The following is a 16,639-nucleotide window of genomic DNA, read 5'->3' on the forward strand; positions in this document are numbered from 1 at the left end:
CCTTGCAGCAAGAAGGTCCTGGGTTCGATTCCCGGCCCGGGGTCTTTCTGCATGGAGTTTGCATGTTCTCCCTGTGCATGGTGGGTTCTCTCCGGGTTCTCCGGCTTCCTCCCACAGTTCAAAAACATGACTGTCAGGTTAATTGGTCTCTCTAAATTCTCCCTAGATGTGAGTGTGTGTGTGAATGGTTGTGTGTCTCTGTGTGTCTCTGTGTTGCCCTGCGACAGACTGGCGACCTGTCCAGGGTGACCCCCGCCTCTTGCCCAGAACGTAGCTGGAGAGGAACCAGCAACCCTCCCAACCCCATTAGGGACAAGGATGAACAGAAAATGGATGGATGGATTATAAGCTAAAAGTTAAAACCAATGCTAGTCATGTAGCAGCTTTCTGCCCTCCTGATTCCACAGAACAGCTGTTTGTGTTTACAACAAACACAGGAATCACTTAATCAATACCACAGATTGAGTTTACGTGGAGGAAAGCTGGTCCTCCGGATGTGGAAAACCAAACAGTTTATTTTATTTACAATCCAGGCGCCAGATCAAACAGATAAACCTGCAGACGTGCTCTGAGGACGCCTGACACCCGGCTGGAGCAGGAATACCCCAGTGTGGCATTTCATGGAGAAAAAGTGTCATTCAGAAACAGAACGGGTCGATTTCATCTGTTGTTTACTGTAAAAACAGTTTGTTAGTAGCAGGAGACGTAAAAATAAAAAAAAAAACATCACAAGAAATCAAAAAGTTTGAGTTTTTTAGTTCATTTTCTACAGTGAAAAAATTAAATATATATTTAAAAAAAAAAATCAAACATAAAGTGAAGCCTATTGTTCTAAAAAAATGCTACAGTTATTAAAAAGTAAAGCAGGAATGAGTTAAATTTGACCTGGTGTTACGGGACTGTGTGCTGATTGGTTAATGCTCCCGTAGCGTCTCTTCTAAAGGGTTTAGTGTTGCAGGAACGAACTGCGAGTGCAGCTGCTGTGCATCTCATCACCAGTGCTCAATACGCTTCACTCTGTACACTGCAAAAACTCAAAATCTCACCAAGTCTTTCTGGGGAGTTTCTAATGCAAACGTCTTATTACACCTGAAATAAGAGAAAATAACTTATAAGCAAAATACAGGAACTTGTGCATCACGTCACCATAAGGCTCCCTTTATAGATGGATAATAAATAGTTCTTAGATATGTTATTCATTCATCTATAAACACTTAATAAATCATCAATAAGTAATAAGTATAAGTATTAAGAATGAGAAGGAGATGTTATGCCAAAAATACATTTGCAAAAGCTTATTGTTCTTACAAGATAGTCTGAAACATTCAGTACAACAACTTAGACAATAATTAACAGCTAATAGTGATTTATAAAGTGCTTAAAGATTAATTAATGACATAGTTACAAATTACTGGTCATCTGTAAGGGAAGCCATATTGTAAAGTGGCATCAGAGTTTTATTTAAGTAAATAATCCCTTAATGTTGATGAAAAAGTACCAATTCTACTGGGAGATTATTTCATTTATAAAAATGTCTTGTTATAAGTCAGTTTAACTAGTCCTGCTTTTAATCAATCAGCTAATTATTTGCCTAAAACAAGCTCCTTTATTTTGCTGAAAAGTTATTTTGTCTTATTTCAAATGTATTGAAATATTTGCACTTCAAACTATGCAAATATATTTGGTAAGATTTTGTGCTTTTGCACAGCAACAAACAAAATACAACAATCACAAAAACAGAGACGGTAAATTATCGACGCTTTCTCTAAGTTCACCGTTTTTACACAGGAATATTAGCAAATAAGTGGAAGGAGAAAAAGTCCTCTGCTACCATGACTCCAGTGTTTACATGTTCACTTAGTGTGTTTTTGCTCGTTTACAACAGGAAGCTAGGATAATTATGGCTACAAAATACAGTCCGAGTCCAAAGGTCGCCGCTGTCAGTAGTAAATTCAGGGGTCCAGAGGTCGGGTTCAGTGTCTGTAGTGGAAACGTTTGCAGATTGTCGGTAAGTGAGATTTAAAAAGTTACTCCAACCGTCACCGACTCCTTCGAACCCGGCTGTTCACCAAAAAAAAAAAAAAAAAGAGAAAAAGCCTTTTACTGCGTCCGGAAACACACGATCTCACACTCATTCACCCACGCATTCGTCGTTATTGCCTCTGATCCGGGGAGTTCAGTGGCTCCCCACAGTTCAGTGACTCACAGCGGATAAGGAGGATACTCCCGCACAGCCGGGGCTCCCAGTGCAGGAGTATCCTGATCCATCCGAGTCGCCTTCACAGCCCGGAGGTGTCGAGCGCCGCGCTTCATCTCATCCTGTTCTGTCGCATCAGGGGGACGATGCAGGACGGCGGGCCGGCCTTGGACAGGAACTGGTGCTTGAGCAGCTCGCTGGCCGTCGCCCTCTGACCCGGCTCACGCACCAACATCCGGTCCAGGAAGCCTTTGAGGAGAGGGGACACCTGCAGGGGAACATACACGCCATTTATTTACCTTACAGGACGATAATTATGCATTTAGTTAGTTATGAATATTCAGACTGGCTGAGAATGCTAAGTTATATATATATATTCAGCAATATGTTATTATATTTATGTACAATCCTGATTTTTCTGTTAAAATTAAAATTTTTTGAATTAGTTTTTCTGTGGTCCGGTGGCCAAGCGATCACATTTCATTCCCAATTTCACTGTCGTGTCTTAAGGACAATAAAATAAGTCAAAGTTTATTTTATGCAATAAAAAGACACTTAAAGGCAAAAGAAATCCTGAATATTTCATCGTTCCAGCTAAACAGATTACGCCGGCGTCATTTGGAGAACCTCAAGGCTCAGAATTAGGATTCATCCTCTTCTCCACTTGGACGGAGCTTAAACCAGGGCTGCAGTTAATTATCTCACTAATCGATTATTTTATCGATTAATCAGATAAAAAAAATTCATTCAACCATTAAAGCCTTTTTATAAATTATTAAGAATACATTAAAGATGCAAATGAATAATTTAATTCCAGTTTTAAACAAGAAAATAAACATTTTACTGCCTAAAATGAAACGAGATCTTATTCCTTTGGTGAATGTGTGACGGTTTCTGGACTCTAATAAAATACTTTTCAACATGTGAAAAGCTGAAACCTTTCTGTTACAGTGTAGGGCGGATCTGGTGGTTAAACGGGAAATATATATATATTTTTATCTTAAATGCAAAATGAATATTCTCTTGTACAGTTTTGGATTAGATACCATTCTGAGTGTGCTTAGAAAATGTTTATTGTGTTTAAAAAATAGATGTTAATGGATTTTTAATATTGCATTAATAGGCTTAAGTGGCTTATTGAAAAATATGCAGAATGTGCTAATCTTCTTATCCGATTAATCGTCAGAATAATCAAGTAATCGGCAGCCCAATTATGAGAACATTCAATTGTCAGAATAATTAATTGTTTGTGTAATAACTAGAAAAATCGATTAATTGTAAGAATAGTTCTTTGAATCAATTAATTGTCTGAATAATCGATTAATCGTCAGAATAATTGTCTGAATAATCGATTAATCGTCAGAATAATTGTCAGAATAATTGTTTAATTGTCAGAATAAATGTAAGGTTAGTCGATAACTAAAATAATTGCTACCTGCAGCTCTATCTGAAATGTCCTGCTCCGCTATATTTCCCAACCAGCTGTTTTTGTGCCGTTTCACAGCTCAGTAGAAATGAATGGAAATGGGGAAACGACAAGCTGATAAGAACCTGAACCACATAGATGATAAACCCGTCAGCTGGACAGAAGCTGTCAGTTTCGTTCTCACTAAATATATCTGACACATTTCACAGTAAAAATACAATTATAGACTTCTTGATTCTGATGACCCAAAACTACGACTTAAAGAACCATTTGGACTGGTCGCTGTAACGAAACAGATTTTATGTTCTGTCCCAAAGGTTTCTGCTTCATTCTGATTTATTCTGTAATTATGAAAGCAGCAGTGAGAGTGAATAAAAGCTCAGATTACTCAACTCTTTTCCCATCTGGTGTCTCAATTCTTTCAACATTATAAAGAAACATTTTGGCCTTGAGGACGACGTGGGGAAACAACCACGTTTCACATTCCTCACAGAGAAACAAAGATTTCACATCCTGGTTTTCTGCTTCAGCAGTTTCACCTTGTGCAGGTTCTTCAGTTTGGGCGGCTTGTTGTCTCGAATCATCTTCATGGCTTTGAGCGGCGGCTCGTTGAAGTATGGCGGCTCGCCGTCCACCATCTCGATTACCATGATGCCCAGAGACCAGATGTCTACCTGCAAACGCCCAGCAGAAAAACATTAAAAAAACAAATAAAAGAAAGACAAGAAATAAACAGTAAACATTCAGTCGCCTGTTTGTTTCCACCTGCATGTTTCATGTACAGTAACTTTGAAAACATAATAATTTATCGGTAATTTTCACCTCTGGTCCGTACGGCAGCCTGGATATGAGCTCTGGTGCCATCCAGTACGGCGTTCCAACCAGAGACTTCCTCCGCTGGACTTCCTTAGAAACCTGAGCGCAGAAACCGAAGTCTGACAGCTTCACCTGGAGACAGAAATACAAACACGGTGACGTTAGGATGGTTTATGACAAGAAATACAGGCAGCATTCACACCAGCCCTGTTAATTGTTTGTTTATTGCGTCAGGCTCTGAATCCATATGTGAACTCCAAGCGGACCAGAGACCGCTCTAAAAGCAGGAAGTGGACTACAACACAGGGCATTCTGGGTAAATACAACCAAAACAAACGCAGAGGACAAAAGATTAAAATTTTAATTTCTGGTGGGCCGAAAAAGTCATTAAACAAAAAAAGTAAAAGTAAAAGAAAAACAGTTTTCAAATCGTTTGGATTATCAGGTGTTTTCTGCTTTGTTGTCCAAATTCTTTAGCATTCTTGACTTGAGGTCAGAGGTCGCTGACCCCTGGTTTAGCATTAGCAGGAGAAATGGCTCGAAATCCATCAACTGCTAAAATCTGACGCTACTCCATTTTTGTTTGGTGAAGAAGGAAGTCACACCGTCTCTTCTTTAGAGGTTTTTGTGTTGTTTTCTTCAGTCGTTCCTGGTGCAGCGCCCCCACAGTTCAGGAGGGGAACAGGTTTTCCAAAATGTTTGGTATGTTTGACACAGTGCCGAACCACAGCAGCTGAAAGTCTAACAAATACACTGCAAAACCTTACCAAACAATTTTGGTCCAGTTTTTAGTGCAAATATCTCAGCATGCTTGAAATAAGACAAAACCAACTTACAACTAACTTTTCAGCAAGATACAAGAGTTTGTTTTAGGTCAATAATTCCTTAATATTGATGAAAAAATACTAGTTCTACTGGCAGATTATTTCACCTACATTTTTCCCATAAGTAAAACAATCTGTCAGTGGAACTAGAACGTTAAATTAGTTGTATCTTATGCCAAGACATTTGCACTATAAACTAGACTTAAAATACCTTGTAAGGTTTTGTGTTTTTTGCAGTGTGTTGAAAGTTTGGACCCAAATCAAACTGAGCTTTTGGGTGTGAAAACAACCTACAAGTTAGAAAACTGATTTTCTGCTTTATTAGGTGTTTTAATCCAAAACAAAGTGGTACTTTTGTTTGAATATCTGGGACATAAGTTTGCAGCCTCCTGCAGTGGACAGATGAGAACCCACCTTTCTCTTTCTCAGAAAGTTTGTGCCTGGCTGAGTACTGTTGAGAGGCGGGTTGTGACACCGACCACAAGGCCGACTGCAGCGCTCAACCCCAGAGAGGGAAATGAAACAGGCTGGTTCAGAGAACTGACTCTCATTTACGCAAACAAATTCAAACAACAAATGTGTAACATGACCTCAGTGGATGCCACACAACACCTGATATAATTATATTTTACTGAACAACGCAGTAATTTAAGGCCAGATAATGATAAGAGATCAAAAACAAAGAGCAGCAAGCGGGTTCATGAGGAAGGTCAAACACACGCCCATTCTTCTGCCGGGAAACGCTTCAGGGTCGGTTGGGTCCGCTTCCCCTGCAAGGTCAAACCACAAAGTCCCTCACACCCAAACACCAAAACTCTGCAGCCTGCTCTGAGAACTGCAAACCAAAACCATGGATTCCTGCAAGCAAATCAGCTCTATTTGGTAAAAAAATAAGTGAAATTTGCATCCAGACATTTTGCACAAGCCCAAAAATAAAGGCTGAAAGTGTGAGAATACAGAGAACCGAGCTGGAGCTGCACAGCTGCAGAGTTCATCATCAAGTCAAGAAAAACGATGCAGGACATATTTCACTTTTAAAATAACGAGTGAAATTAAGCCTGTCATGATCAATTTTGTTGGACGATAAACTGTTCCAGAAGTTATTACGATAAACGATAATATTGTTGGTTTAATGCTAATAAAGAATCAATACATTCTCAAAGATCAATAAGCTTTAAACTCTGATGAACATTTAACACTGGAACTGGAAGACATTTAAATGATCCAAAACACATAACAAATAAAAGTGATAGCAAAGTTTCTATAAACAAAACTGTACTTCAAAAAAAAAAAAGAGCAAGTTGAGACCAAAACAACAGACTGAAACTTTTATCATCCAGTTAGAAAAGAAGGAAAAGAGAGAACCAATAAATCATGCAAATGGAAATTATTGAGTTTGTTTTAATTTATCATGCAATTAACTTATTTATTGCTTATCACGACAGATCTAAGAGTAATGTAAAGATGGTAAATTAGTTAACGATTATTTCTATAATCGATTAATCACGATTAATCGTTTCAGGCCCAAGGACGTCCTGGTTGGTTTACCTTCATAAATCTGTAAAGCCATTTTCTGGTAAAACATCCCACTACAAACTGGAGCGCTATGTCATTTTTTAAAGTTGTCACGTTTTTATTGAGCTCAGTCTGTTAATCATTAGAAGACGACACACGTTTCGACGTCTCAGGCGTGCAAAACATTTTCTACGACACCAACAAACCTCTTATCCTCCAGAGGTTAAAACAGAGAGTCAAACCCTGAGTTATTCAGCTCTGAATTATTAGCAGCAGACGATGAAACAGATTGTGGGTAACTGTGTTCGTTTTATCTTCTGGCTTGAAACCAAAGAGACAAAGCGACGCCTGCTGCAGCAGCTGGAGTCCAGAACTCTGGGTGAAACAAGCGAAGATGCCAAACCACAGACAAAGTCAGCTTCCACTGTGGTTTACACATTAGCTCATCTAAACTCATGCTGATCGTCAAGAGCACAAGACGGTCAGGCTCGACTCGAAACTAGCAAGTTAACAAACTTTGCTTTGTTTTGGTGCAACTGAAAAGGAAGAGAGAGAGGCAGCGCTCCGTGGATAAAAAAAGCAAGTTTATCCATGTTAAGACTGCAGCTAATGGCTATTTTATTAATTGATTATTCTGACGATTAATTGCATTAAAAATGGCCGAATTCTGCAGATTTTTCTTTTTAGTTTAGTGAACGCCTGATCATTTGTAGCAAACAACGGATCTGAAGATGTGAACAGCTCAGCCCTTTCTAGACTGAACGTCAATCCAGTGATCAGGTGATTATTTCTCCATAAAAATTAATTGGGTAGCAAAAGATGCTCAGGCTTAACAATTTCTAAATAAATGTGAATTATACAATAGTGCAACTTTCTACACGTTTTTCCTCTTCCTGTCAAATGTTTTGACTAATGCGATGGATAGTCTGGAAAATACGGCACTTCTTCAGTCACTCTTATCTGCAGGTAAACATCCGTGTTGCATGTTAATGTTTATCTCTGGAAAGTTTGCACATGAACATGTTTTCAGACTTTGTTTATTTTGTCATTATTAATAAGTAATCACTGTGGCTAATTAGCTACTGCTGCTATTAGCTAGGCTAACACAGCGGTGGTAGATTGCTCTACTGATGATCTGCCACAGTTGGTGTGTTTGTTGCTTTTTTAAAACTCAACCGAAACAACAATTCTGCAGCACATCTACAGGTTAAGGATGTCAAAGTCAAGCTAGCATAGCTAGCGCTTCCTCACTATTTTTTTCTTAAAACTTTTTCCTGGCCTTTTTATCTAGTATTTGTAGACAAATGGCATCTTCTTTTATATATGACGCGTACATTTAAGACTTAGCTTACGTTGCTAACGTGACAGCTAAAACAATGCTAGCAGTTTTTGCCCTCCAGTGGATAAATGGGAGGTGGGATCTTGCATGCATGACATCACGCTGCAATGTGTCTATATTAGCCACATAATTGTTGCCACAATGTTCAACACATTTGAAAAAAGTAACAACATATAGTCTGGAAATGACGATAAATAAATCACTGATATCAGTAATAGGAAATGTTTCTGATGCAACCTTAGAGATATGATCAAAAACCTGACAGAAACAATTAAATAGTTTATTTGGTTTTATAAAAAATACAAAAGCTAGTATATTACAGTTACGTATAAGCTTTAATTTAGCTGTTATGATGCAAACAGATGGCAAAGCTCAGGTTTTACCCAATGAAAGACAGACGGCCATAACAATCTGCAAGTACAGAATCTAACACACAGAGTGACTGTAATGTTCCTCTTCTGTTTATTACTCACTTGAGCTAACATTGCATCGCCAACATCAGTGTAATAAACTCTTCTGCTGACTGTGACACCAAGCAAACTGAGGCGCTTCTCACTTCGGAGTTGCTATGCAACCAGGCTGGTTTTATTTTCTGCAGAAAGCAGAAACCTGCTTGTCACCACGCAGGAAGTGATCTGGTATCTGCTGCAGCTCAGCAACAATACCAAATAACTAGAAATTAGGCCACTCTTAACTCCAGACTGGTTTTACTTACGTACATCTCAACTCAAGTTCCTTTTTTTAAAGAAGTGGGAGACTTATTGCTCTTTACTGCAATAAAAACTAGAATTTAAAAAAAGTAAAAGAAGAGCTGAGGATTGGTTCTAATATGAATGAGTAACTAAATATGTGTAAGAGGTTTTACAGCTGCAGTATGTAACTTTTATAAAAATATATTTTACATATTTGTGTAATATGTAAAATAAGTTATGTTTTTATGGGTTTGTAAAAAACAAACCAACCAAAACAAACCCGCTAGCTTAGCGTGAGCTGGAGAAATCTGACACTACTCCATTTTTATTTACATTTCATGAAGACTAGAGTTGCGCTCAGTGTCTTTAGAGGTTTTTGAGTCGCTTTCTTCAGTGGTTCTTGGTGCAGCGCCCCCACAGGTGAGGAGGGGAACAGGCTGCTTAAAGGGTTCTGTAGGTTTGACTCAGCAGAGAGAAAAAGAACCACAGCAGCTGGAAGTGGAACCAATGTTGCAACTTTGGTTTCCATCAAGTAGAAAAACACCCTTAGATTAACACTTCTGCATGAAAAACTTCAAATGAACGTCACTGTTGAGTAAGGTGGCAAATGTGTGATGCTGTGGGCCCAGTGAAACGTGTCAGAGACCTTTAAAATGCCTGAACGTAAACATGAGGGATATGATAAGTAATAAGTGATAGAACCAGGACTGAACATGGACAAACATCCCTCTTTCTGTGTGGATGTAGATGGTAAAGATGCCAATATTTCTGAACAGATCAGTTTATTTTGAAGCTTCTCGGACTTGGAGGGCGTTGTGTGTTTTTGGCGTGTGGCGGCTACGTACCCGGCCATCATGAGTCAGCAGGATGGAGTCGCTCTTGATGTCTCTGTGGATCACGCCTTGAGTGTGCAGGACAGACAGCGCCTTCAGCACCGACAGACACACGGTGGCGATCTGCTCCTCGTTCATCCTGCAGAGTCAAACAGAAACCAAAGTCATCCAGGATTTAGAGTTTCTGGATTTTAGAGTTTCACTGAATTTCATGGGCGACTAATTTGAATTTGGCACCAAGAAAAGCAGCAGAGACACTGGAGACATTAAAAAGCTGCTACTGTGGAAAAATACCAGGTCACAGCACAGATTCTCCATCACTTTGTGCAATGCTGCCCCCTACTGGACAGAAATATTTCTGCTGATTTCAGATCAGTTTAGTGAAAACATTTATTTTTAGTATTTTATACATTGCTTTTAACACTTTAAGAACTTATTTTCTCCTTTGTGGGAAAATAAAAAGCTGTTTCTATTCCATTCTTTTTTCTTTTTTTTTTTTTTAGATATTTCTTCATCAGAAGGTGGAAGGTTTCTGATCAATAAGCTGTAGTGAGTTTTCACACATTTCAGGTTCCACATTCTTCAACATTTTGTAACATTTCACCAAATTTTAGAATAACATCACTGATGGGACTCGATTAAAATATTTAATCAAGTTAATTACAGGGTGGATAATTAAATAATCGAAAGTAAAAAAAAAAAAAAAAAAAAAAACACCCTGAAAATAAATATCAATTTTAATTCAATAACTGTATTTTGCTGCTAAGTTATTGAATAAATAGACATATGAACTCAACAACAAAGATTTTAACGCTTATAGTTGCTTGTGCATCAGATTTAGGGGTGTATCAGAAACGTGCAAATACAAGGTTCCACTTCGGGACTTTAGTATCCAAAACAAAAACAAAAAGCAATAAATGGTGTTAAAGTTATTAATTAACAGAAATTTGCACGTAAAACTCTCAGAGGGTTTGTTTGGCACAACTTATTCTGCTGGACTGAGAAGACATATTTAAACACCAGAGTGTTTGTAAGCAGTATGTAAACTTCTGGTTCCAACGCGGAAACCAAAAATGTTTAAACTGAAACATTTTCAAACTCAACTTCCAATTTTTAATCCAAGAAATTCCAGCAAATCTGGCAAAGACCTGCAGCTTCTGCTAATGGAAAACAAAAACAAAGAGCTGCGTCGCCATGACGACGGGTTCAGCCGTCACCTGGTGTGCGTCACGATGTCGGTGAGCGCTCCTCCCTCCAGGAACTCCATGACCACCCAGAGTTCGTCGCCCACCAGGTAGCTGTTGTACATCTCCACCACGTTGTCATGGTGATAGTCCCGCATGATCACCACCTGCCGTCAGCGGGAAAAACAAAACCAACAACCAGGAATTATCATCACACAGCTGAGACTCATGAGAGGTCATTCCTACTTGATGGTAGTATAAAATAGTTTTTTGCTCTGCTGACCATAGAAGTCTTTTTTTTTTAAATCGTAAATATTTTTTTTGCAGTTTTTTTCTGAACATGTACTACAATTCACTCTAGCTACTGTATCTGTTGCATCTTTTCCTTCCACTCAACTTTCTAGGAATAAGCTTAAATTTTTACACAATATTTTAATTTTCTAAGACATAATTTTGTTATAGTTTATATAGATATATAAATGATGTTCTGTATAGTTTCTAATTCTCTACAGACCTTGTTGCCTGGACTTTTGCATTCTTCTTTTTTATCTAATCAACAACCATCAACTATTTTTTTATCAAGATTTTGATGCATCGCATTAGAGAAAGTTGATGAAAACTGAAAAATTCGAAATAACTCTCTCAATTTTGCAAAAAGGGCTGCACAGTGGCGCAGTTGGTAGAGCTGTTGCCTTGCAGCAAGAAGGTCCTGGGTTCGATTCCCGGCCCGGGATCTTTCTGCATGGAGTTTGCATGTTCTCCCTGTGCATGGTGGGTTCTCTCCGGGTTCTCCGGCTTCCTCCCACAGTCCAAAAACATGACTGCCAGGTTAATTGGTCTCTCTAAATTCTCCCTAGGTGTGAGTGTGTGTGTGAATGGTTGTGTGTCTCTGTGTTGCCCTGCGACAGACTGGCGACCTGTCCAGGGTGACCCCGCCTCTCGCCCGGAACGCAGCTGGAGAGGAACCAGCAACCCTCCCGACCCCATTAGGGACAAAGGTGGTAGAAAATGGATGGACTTCACAAAAAGATTTCTCTGCTTGTTTGAGGTGGTTTTTGGCTTTTCCATAACATTTTTTTAAATGGAAACAAAAGTTCTGACGCAGCTAAATAAGTTCTGACATGAGGGAACTTCCCTCTTCATTAGTGGGTCTGTGCCTTACCAGAGGCAGAGTTCAGACCTTCAGCTCAGATCGGATCATTCTGTTTTCTCAGATGTGTAGTTCAATTAGATCTTGTTTATTACAGCCATGCATGACGGCAACATCTGACTGGTTGATTTGCTGTAAACCTGTAAACAGAAACTCACCTAATTCGCATTTTGTTTGCAAAATTTTAAAAGTTCACTCAAAATGTAGATGACAATGAGATGGAAACGTGGCTTATTTTATGTCTAAATTAAATATTTTTGGCATCTGGTGTGGGCAGCAAAGAAATAATTTAATCATACAGAGAAACACTGTAAAATCACAAAAAAGTATTTTTGGTCTAGTTTCCAGTGCAAACACCTTAGTACACTTGAAATAAGACAAAACTCTCTTACAAGTAACTTTTCAGCAAGATATCGGAGCTTGTCAATAGTTAATAATTCCTTAATATTGATTCAATCAATGAAGTTTATTTGTATAACACATTTCACCAACAAGGCAGTTCAAAGTGCTTTGCATCATAAAAACACAAAAATACAAAGTAATCAACAATTGAAACATTACATTTTACTGACGTTTAAAAAAGAAACTAGTTTCACTACAGCATGGAAAAAATCTCATAAGTGAAATAATCTGAATAATCCAGCAGAACTAGAACTTTTTCATCAACATTAAGGAATTATTGACTTAAAACAAGCTCCGATATCTTGCAGAAAAGTTACTTTTAAGTTAATTTAGTCTTGTTTCCAGTGCACTAAGATATTGAAACTAAAAACTAGATAAAAATACTTTGTCAGGTTTTGTGTTTTTTCAGTGTGGATTCATTTTCTTAAACTGTGAAACTGTTGACCTGTTTTAGTTTTGCAGCAGACTTTGCTGGAATGTTTACAGCTTTTCTGAAAGCTCTCCGTTTCAGCCACAGTTCACCTCCAGGAGGGGTCAGAGGTCAAAGCGGCCAGCTGTTAAAGCAGTACCTCGTTGAAGAGAAGTTCCCTGCGCTGCTGCTTTCTCAGGTCCATCTTCTTCACGGCCACCAGCTTCCCCGTCGTCTTCACCGTGGCGATGCACACGATTCCCGTGGATCCCTCGCCGATCTTGATGTAGTGGTCCAGGTAGGTCCGCGGGTCGCCGGGGTCCACCACCAGCTGCAGCGCCGCTCTGAACTGCTCATGGGAAACCCTCTGGGGCTCCCGCTGCGGGGAGCGGCCCTGCGGCGCCGCGCCCGACCCCGGGGCCGCCGCGGGCACGGGGGGCCGCGGGGCCGGCACGCTGGGGTGGGGGGTGGGGGGCACCTGGGAGGAGTCCGGGGTCAGGCTGGGGTGGGATGTGTGGTGGGAATGAGGGAGGCTGACTGGGGGCTTGGAGGAACCCCGGGCGGAGCTGCTGGAGGGCCCGTTCTGGGGGGAAGACTCATGGTGTCGCACCACCTGGGCAGGGAGACGAAAAAACGTACAAAATGAAAAGGCGACATAAACACCAACTCTCACAGGTCATCGGTAGGGCAGGCGTTTAAATTAGCTAATCAGCCACCGCTGAGTTAGCATAGCTAATAGCAGCGGTAGCTAATCAATCACAGTGATCGCTTACTAATAATCACAAAATCAATCCTAAAAACATAAAACTGTGAAAGACTGAATGTAAAGGGAAACGTTTGAGTGTTTCTGGTGTTGAATCCTGAAAGTTTTTCTCAGTTGCTATGGCAACTAATCTGTGTAGCGTAGATGACACAAACAGCGAGAAAAAAAAAAACAACTGGTTTTAGTTTTTCCTCAAAGGTTTTTCTGAATTATTTTTCCCTTTGCACTGAAGTAACAATATCTTCATCTGCGTGTTTCGTTTTCGCAGATCTACCGCAAAAAACCCTAATTTAACAAAAACGTCCATAATTTCAATAATGTTGTATAAAGTATAAATTATAATCCATTATTTTAAATACACAGATCAATAGGTCCTTGAGCCATCAGGAATAATAAATATAGTTTAAATTGAAACATTTCAAACAAATCATGTTGAGGTAAATTATCTTTCTGTTCAGATTAAACACAAAACACAAAGAATGGTACAATAAAAATCTGTAAGAATTATCAGTTTTTTGGATTTAGTAAATAGAAATAATTTTGGTGATTCTAACCAAAACGATTTAAAACAAGAAAAGTTTAGACTGATTTAACTTCAGATGGCCAGAAAAAAAAAGTCTGACTTTTTATGAGGTGTATGAAAACATCTGGTTTAAACTGTAAATAAAATTTTTCAAATTTATGCCTTTAATAAAACATTAGTTTGAACTTTAATACCAACCTGTGCAGTTTGAATATGAAGAATTTTAAAGGACTTTAAAACCTTTCCAAACCTTGAAAACATCTAATTGAAATTCAAGCATTTTGTCAAGCAGCCACACAAAAAACTGCGGTAAAAACCGGACTCCGATAAAAACCGGACTCCGATAAAAACCGGACTCCGATAAAAGCCGGACTCCGATAAAAGCCGGACTCCGATAAAAGCCGGACTCCGATAAAAGCCGGATTCTACTCTGATAAAAAACGGACTCTGATAAAAGCCGGACTCCGATAAAAGCCGGACTCCGATAAAAGCCGGATTCTACTCTGATAAAAAACGGACTCTGATAAAAGCCGGACTCCGATAAAAGCCGGACTCCGATAAAAGCCGGATTCTACTCTGATAAAAACCGGACTCTGATAAAAACCGGACTCTGATAAAAACCGGACTCTGATAAAAACCGGACTCTGATAAAAACCGGACTCTGTTAAAAACCGGACTCTGATAAAAACCGGACTCTGATAAAAACCGGACTCTGATAAAAACCGGACTCTGATAAAAACCGGACTCTGATAAAACCGGACTCTGATAAAAAACGGATTCTGATAAAAAACGGATTCTGATAAAAACCGGATTCTGATAAAAACCGGACTCTGATAAAAACCGGACTCTGATAAAGACCGGACTCTGATAAAAACCGGACTCATATAAAAACCGGACTCTGACAAAAACCGGATTCTGATAAAAACCGGATTCTGATAAAAACCGGACTCTGTTAAAAACCGGACTCTGATAAAAACCGGACTCTGATAAAAACCGGACTCTGATAAAACCGGACTCTGATAAAAACCGGACTCTGATAAAACCGGACTCTAATAAAAACCGGATTCTGATAAAAACCGGACTCTGATAAAAACCGGACTCTGATAAAAACCGGACTCTGATAAAAACCGGACTCTGATAAAAAACGGATTCTGATAAAAAACGGATTCTGATAAAAACCGGATTCTGATAAAAACCGGATTCTGATAAAAACCGGATTCTGATAAAAACCGGACTCTGATAAAAACCGGACTCTGTTAAAAACCGGACTCTGATAAAAACCGGACTCTGATAAAAACCGGACTCTGATAAAAACCGGACTCTGATAAAGACCGGACTCTGATAAAAACCGGACTCATATAAAAACCGGACTCTGATAAAAACCGGATTCTGATAAAAACCGGACTCTGATAAAACCGGACTCTGATAAAAACCGGATTCTTATAAAAACCGGATTCTGATAAAAACCGGATTCTGATAAAAACCGGATTCTGATAAAAACCGGACTCTGATAAAAACCGGACTCTGATAAAAACCGGACTCTGATAAAAACCGGACTCTGATAAAAACCGGACTCTGATAAAAACCGGACTCTGATAAAAACCGGACTCTGATAAAAACCGGACTCTGATAAAAACCGGACTCTGATAAAAACCGGACTCTGATAAAAACCGGACTCTGATAAAAACCGGACTCTGATAAAAACCGGACTCTGATAAAAACCGGACTCTGATAAAGACCGGACTCTGATAAAAACCGGACTCATATAAAAACCGGACTCTGATAAAAACTGGATTCTGATAAAAACCGGATTCTGATAAAAACCGGACTCTGTTAAAAACCGGACTCTGATAAAAACCGGACTCTGATAACAACCGGACTCTGATAAAACCGGACTCTGATAAAAACCGGATTCTTATAAAAACCGGATTCTGATAAAAACCGGATTCTGATAAAAACCGGATTCTGATAAAAACCGGATTCTGATAAAAACTGGACTCTGATAAAAACCGGACTCTGATAAAAACCGGATTCTGATAAAAACCGGATTCTGATAAAAACCGGACTCTGATAAAAACCGGACTCTGATAAAAACCGGACTCTGATAAAAACCGGATTCTGATAAAAACCGGATTCTGATAAAAACCGGATTCTGATAAAAACCGGACTCTGATAAAAAACTGGATTCTGAGGAGGAAATACTTCACTGAACTAACCCGCAGTAGTGTCGAGGATCTCGGTGGACTCCTACCTGTCCCGTCGGACTGCGTCCTCCGTCGCTGTCCGTTCTCGGGTACGTGTTGAACGGCCGCGTGTTCTGCTGGGCCGTCTTCATCACGCCGTCGGTGACCGGCAGGTTGGGCGTTCGGATGTTGGGTCCCGACAGCGGCCTCTTGTCCCTCGGAGACGTGGGGCTGCCGTCACGCGCCGCGTAGCTGGACTTGGGACGGTGGTCGCCGGCTTGGTCCCGGCGGACCACCTGGTCCTGAAAAATGGAGAGGTTGATAAAAATACAACAGGCCGGTTCTTAGCGACATTTAATTGTATAAAAAGGAAGAAAAATCTG

General features: G+C 39.6%; 1 protein-coding gene across 4 annotated transcripts in view; it reads right to left on the reverse strand.

Annotated features, from left to right (window-relative positions):
• Positions 1-396: 396 nt before the first annotated feature.
• Positions 397-16,639, reverse strand: part of pak4 (p21 protein (Cdc42/Rac)-activated kinase 4) — a 39,501-nt gene continuing 23,258 nt past the window's right edge. For 2 of the 4 annotated variants that reach the window (XM_044120079.1, XM_044120078.1), the window contains exons 5-11: positions 16,325-16,558; positions 12,948-13,400; positions 10,860-10,993; positions 9,655-9,781; positions 4,446-4,571; positions 4,163-4,297; positions 397-2,465 (exon numbers count right to left, since the gene is read on the reverse strand). In XM_044120079.1, coding sequence (XP_043976014.1) covers positions 2,310-2,465; positions 4,163-4,297; positions 4,446-4,571; positions 9,655-9,781; positions 10,860-10,993; positions 12,948-13,400; positions 16,325-16,558 — 1,365 coding nt within the window. In that variant the 3' untranslated portion in view covers positions 397-2,309. The remainder of the gene's footprint in view (positions 2,466-4,162; positions 4,298-4,445; positions 4,572-9,654; positions 9,782-10,859; positions 10,994-12,947; positions 13,401-16,324; positions 16,559-16,639) is intronic. The other 2 variants (XM_044120076.1, XM_044120077.1) reach the window with 1 other exon arrangement.

The sequence above is a fragment of the Gambusia affinis genome, linkage group LG06, assembly GCF_019740435.1.
Source record: "Gambusia affinis linkage group LG06, SWU_Gaff_1.0, whole genome shotgun sequence".
NCBI classification, from domain to species: Eukaryota; Metazoa; Chordata; class Actinopteri; order Cyprinodontiformes; family Poeciliidae; genus Gambusia; species Gambusia affinis.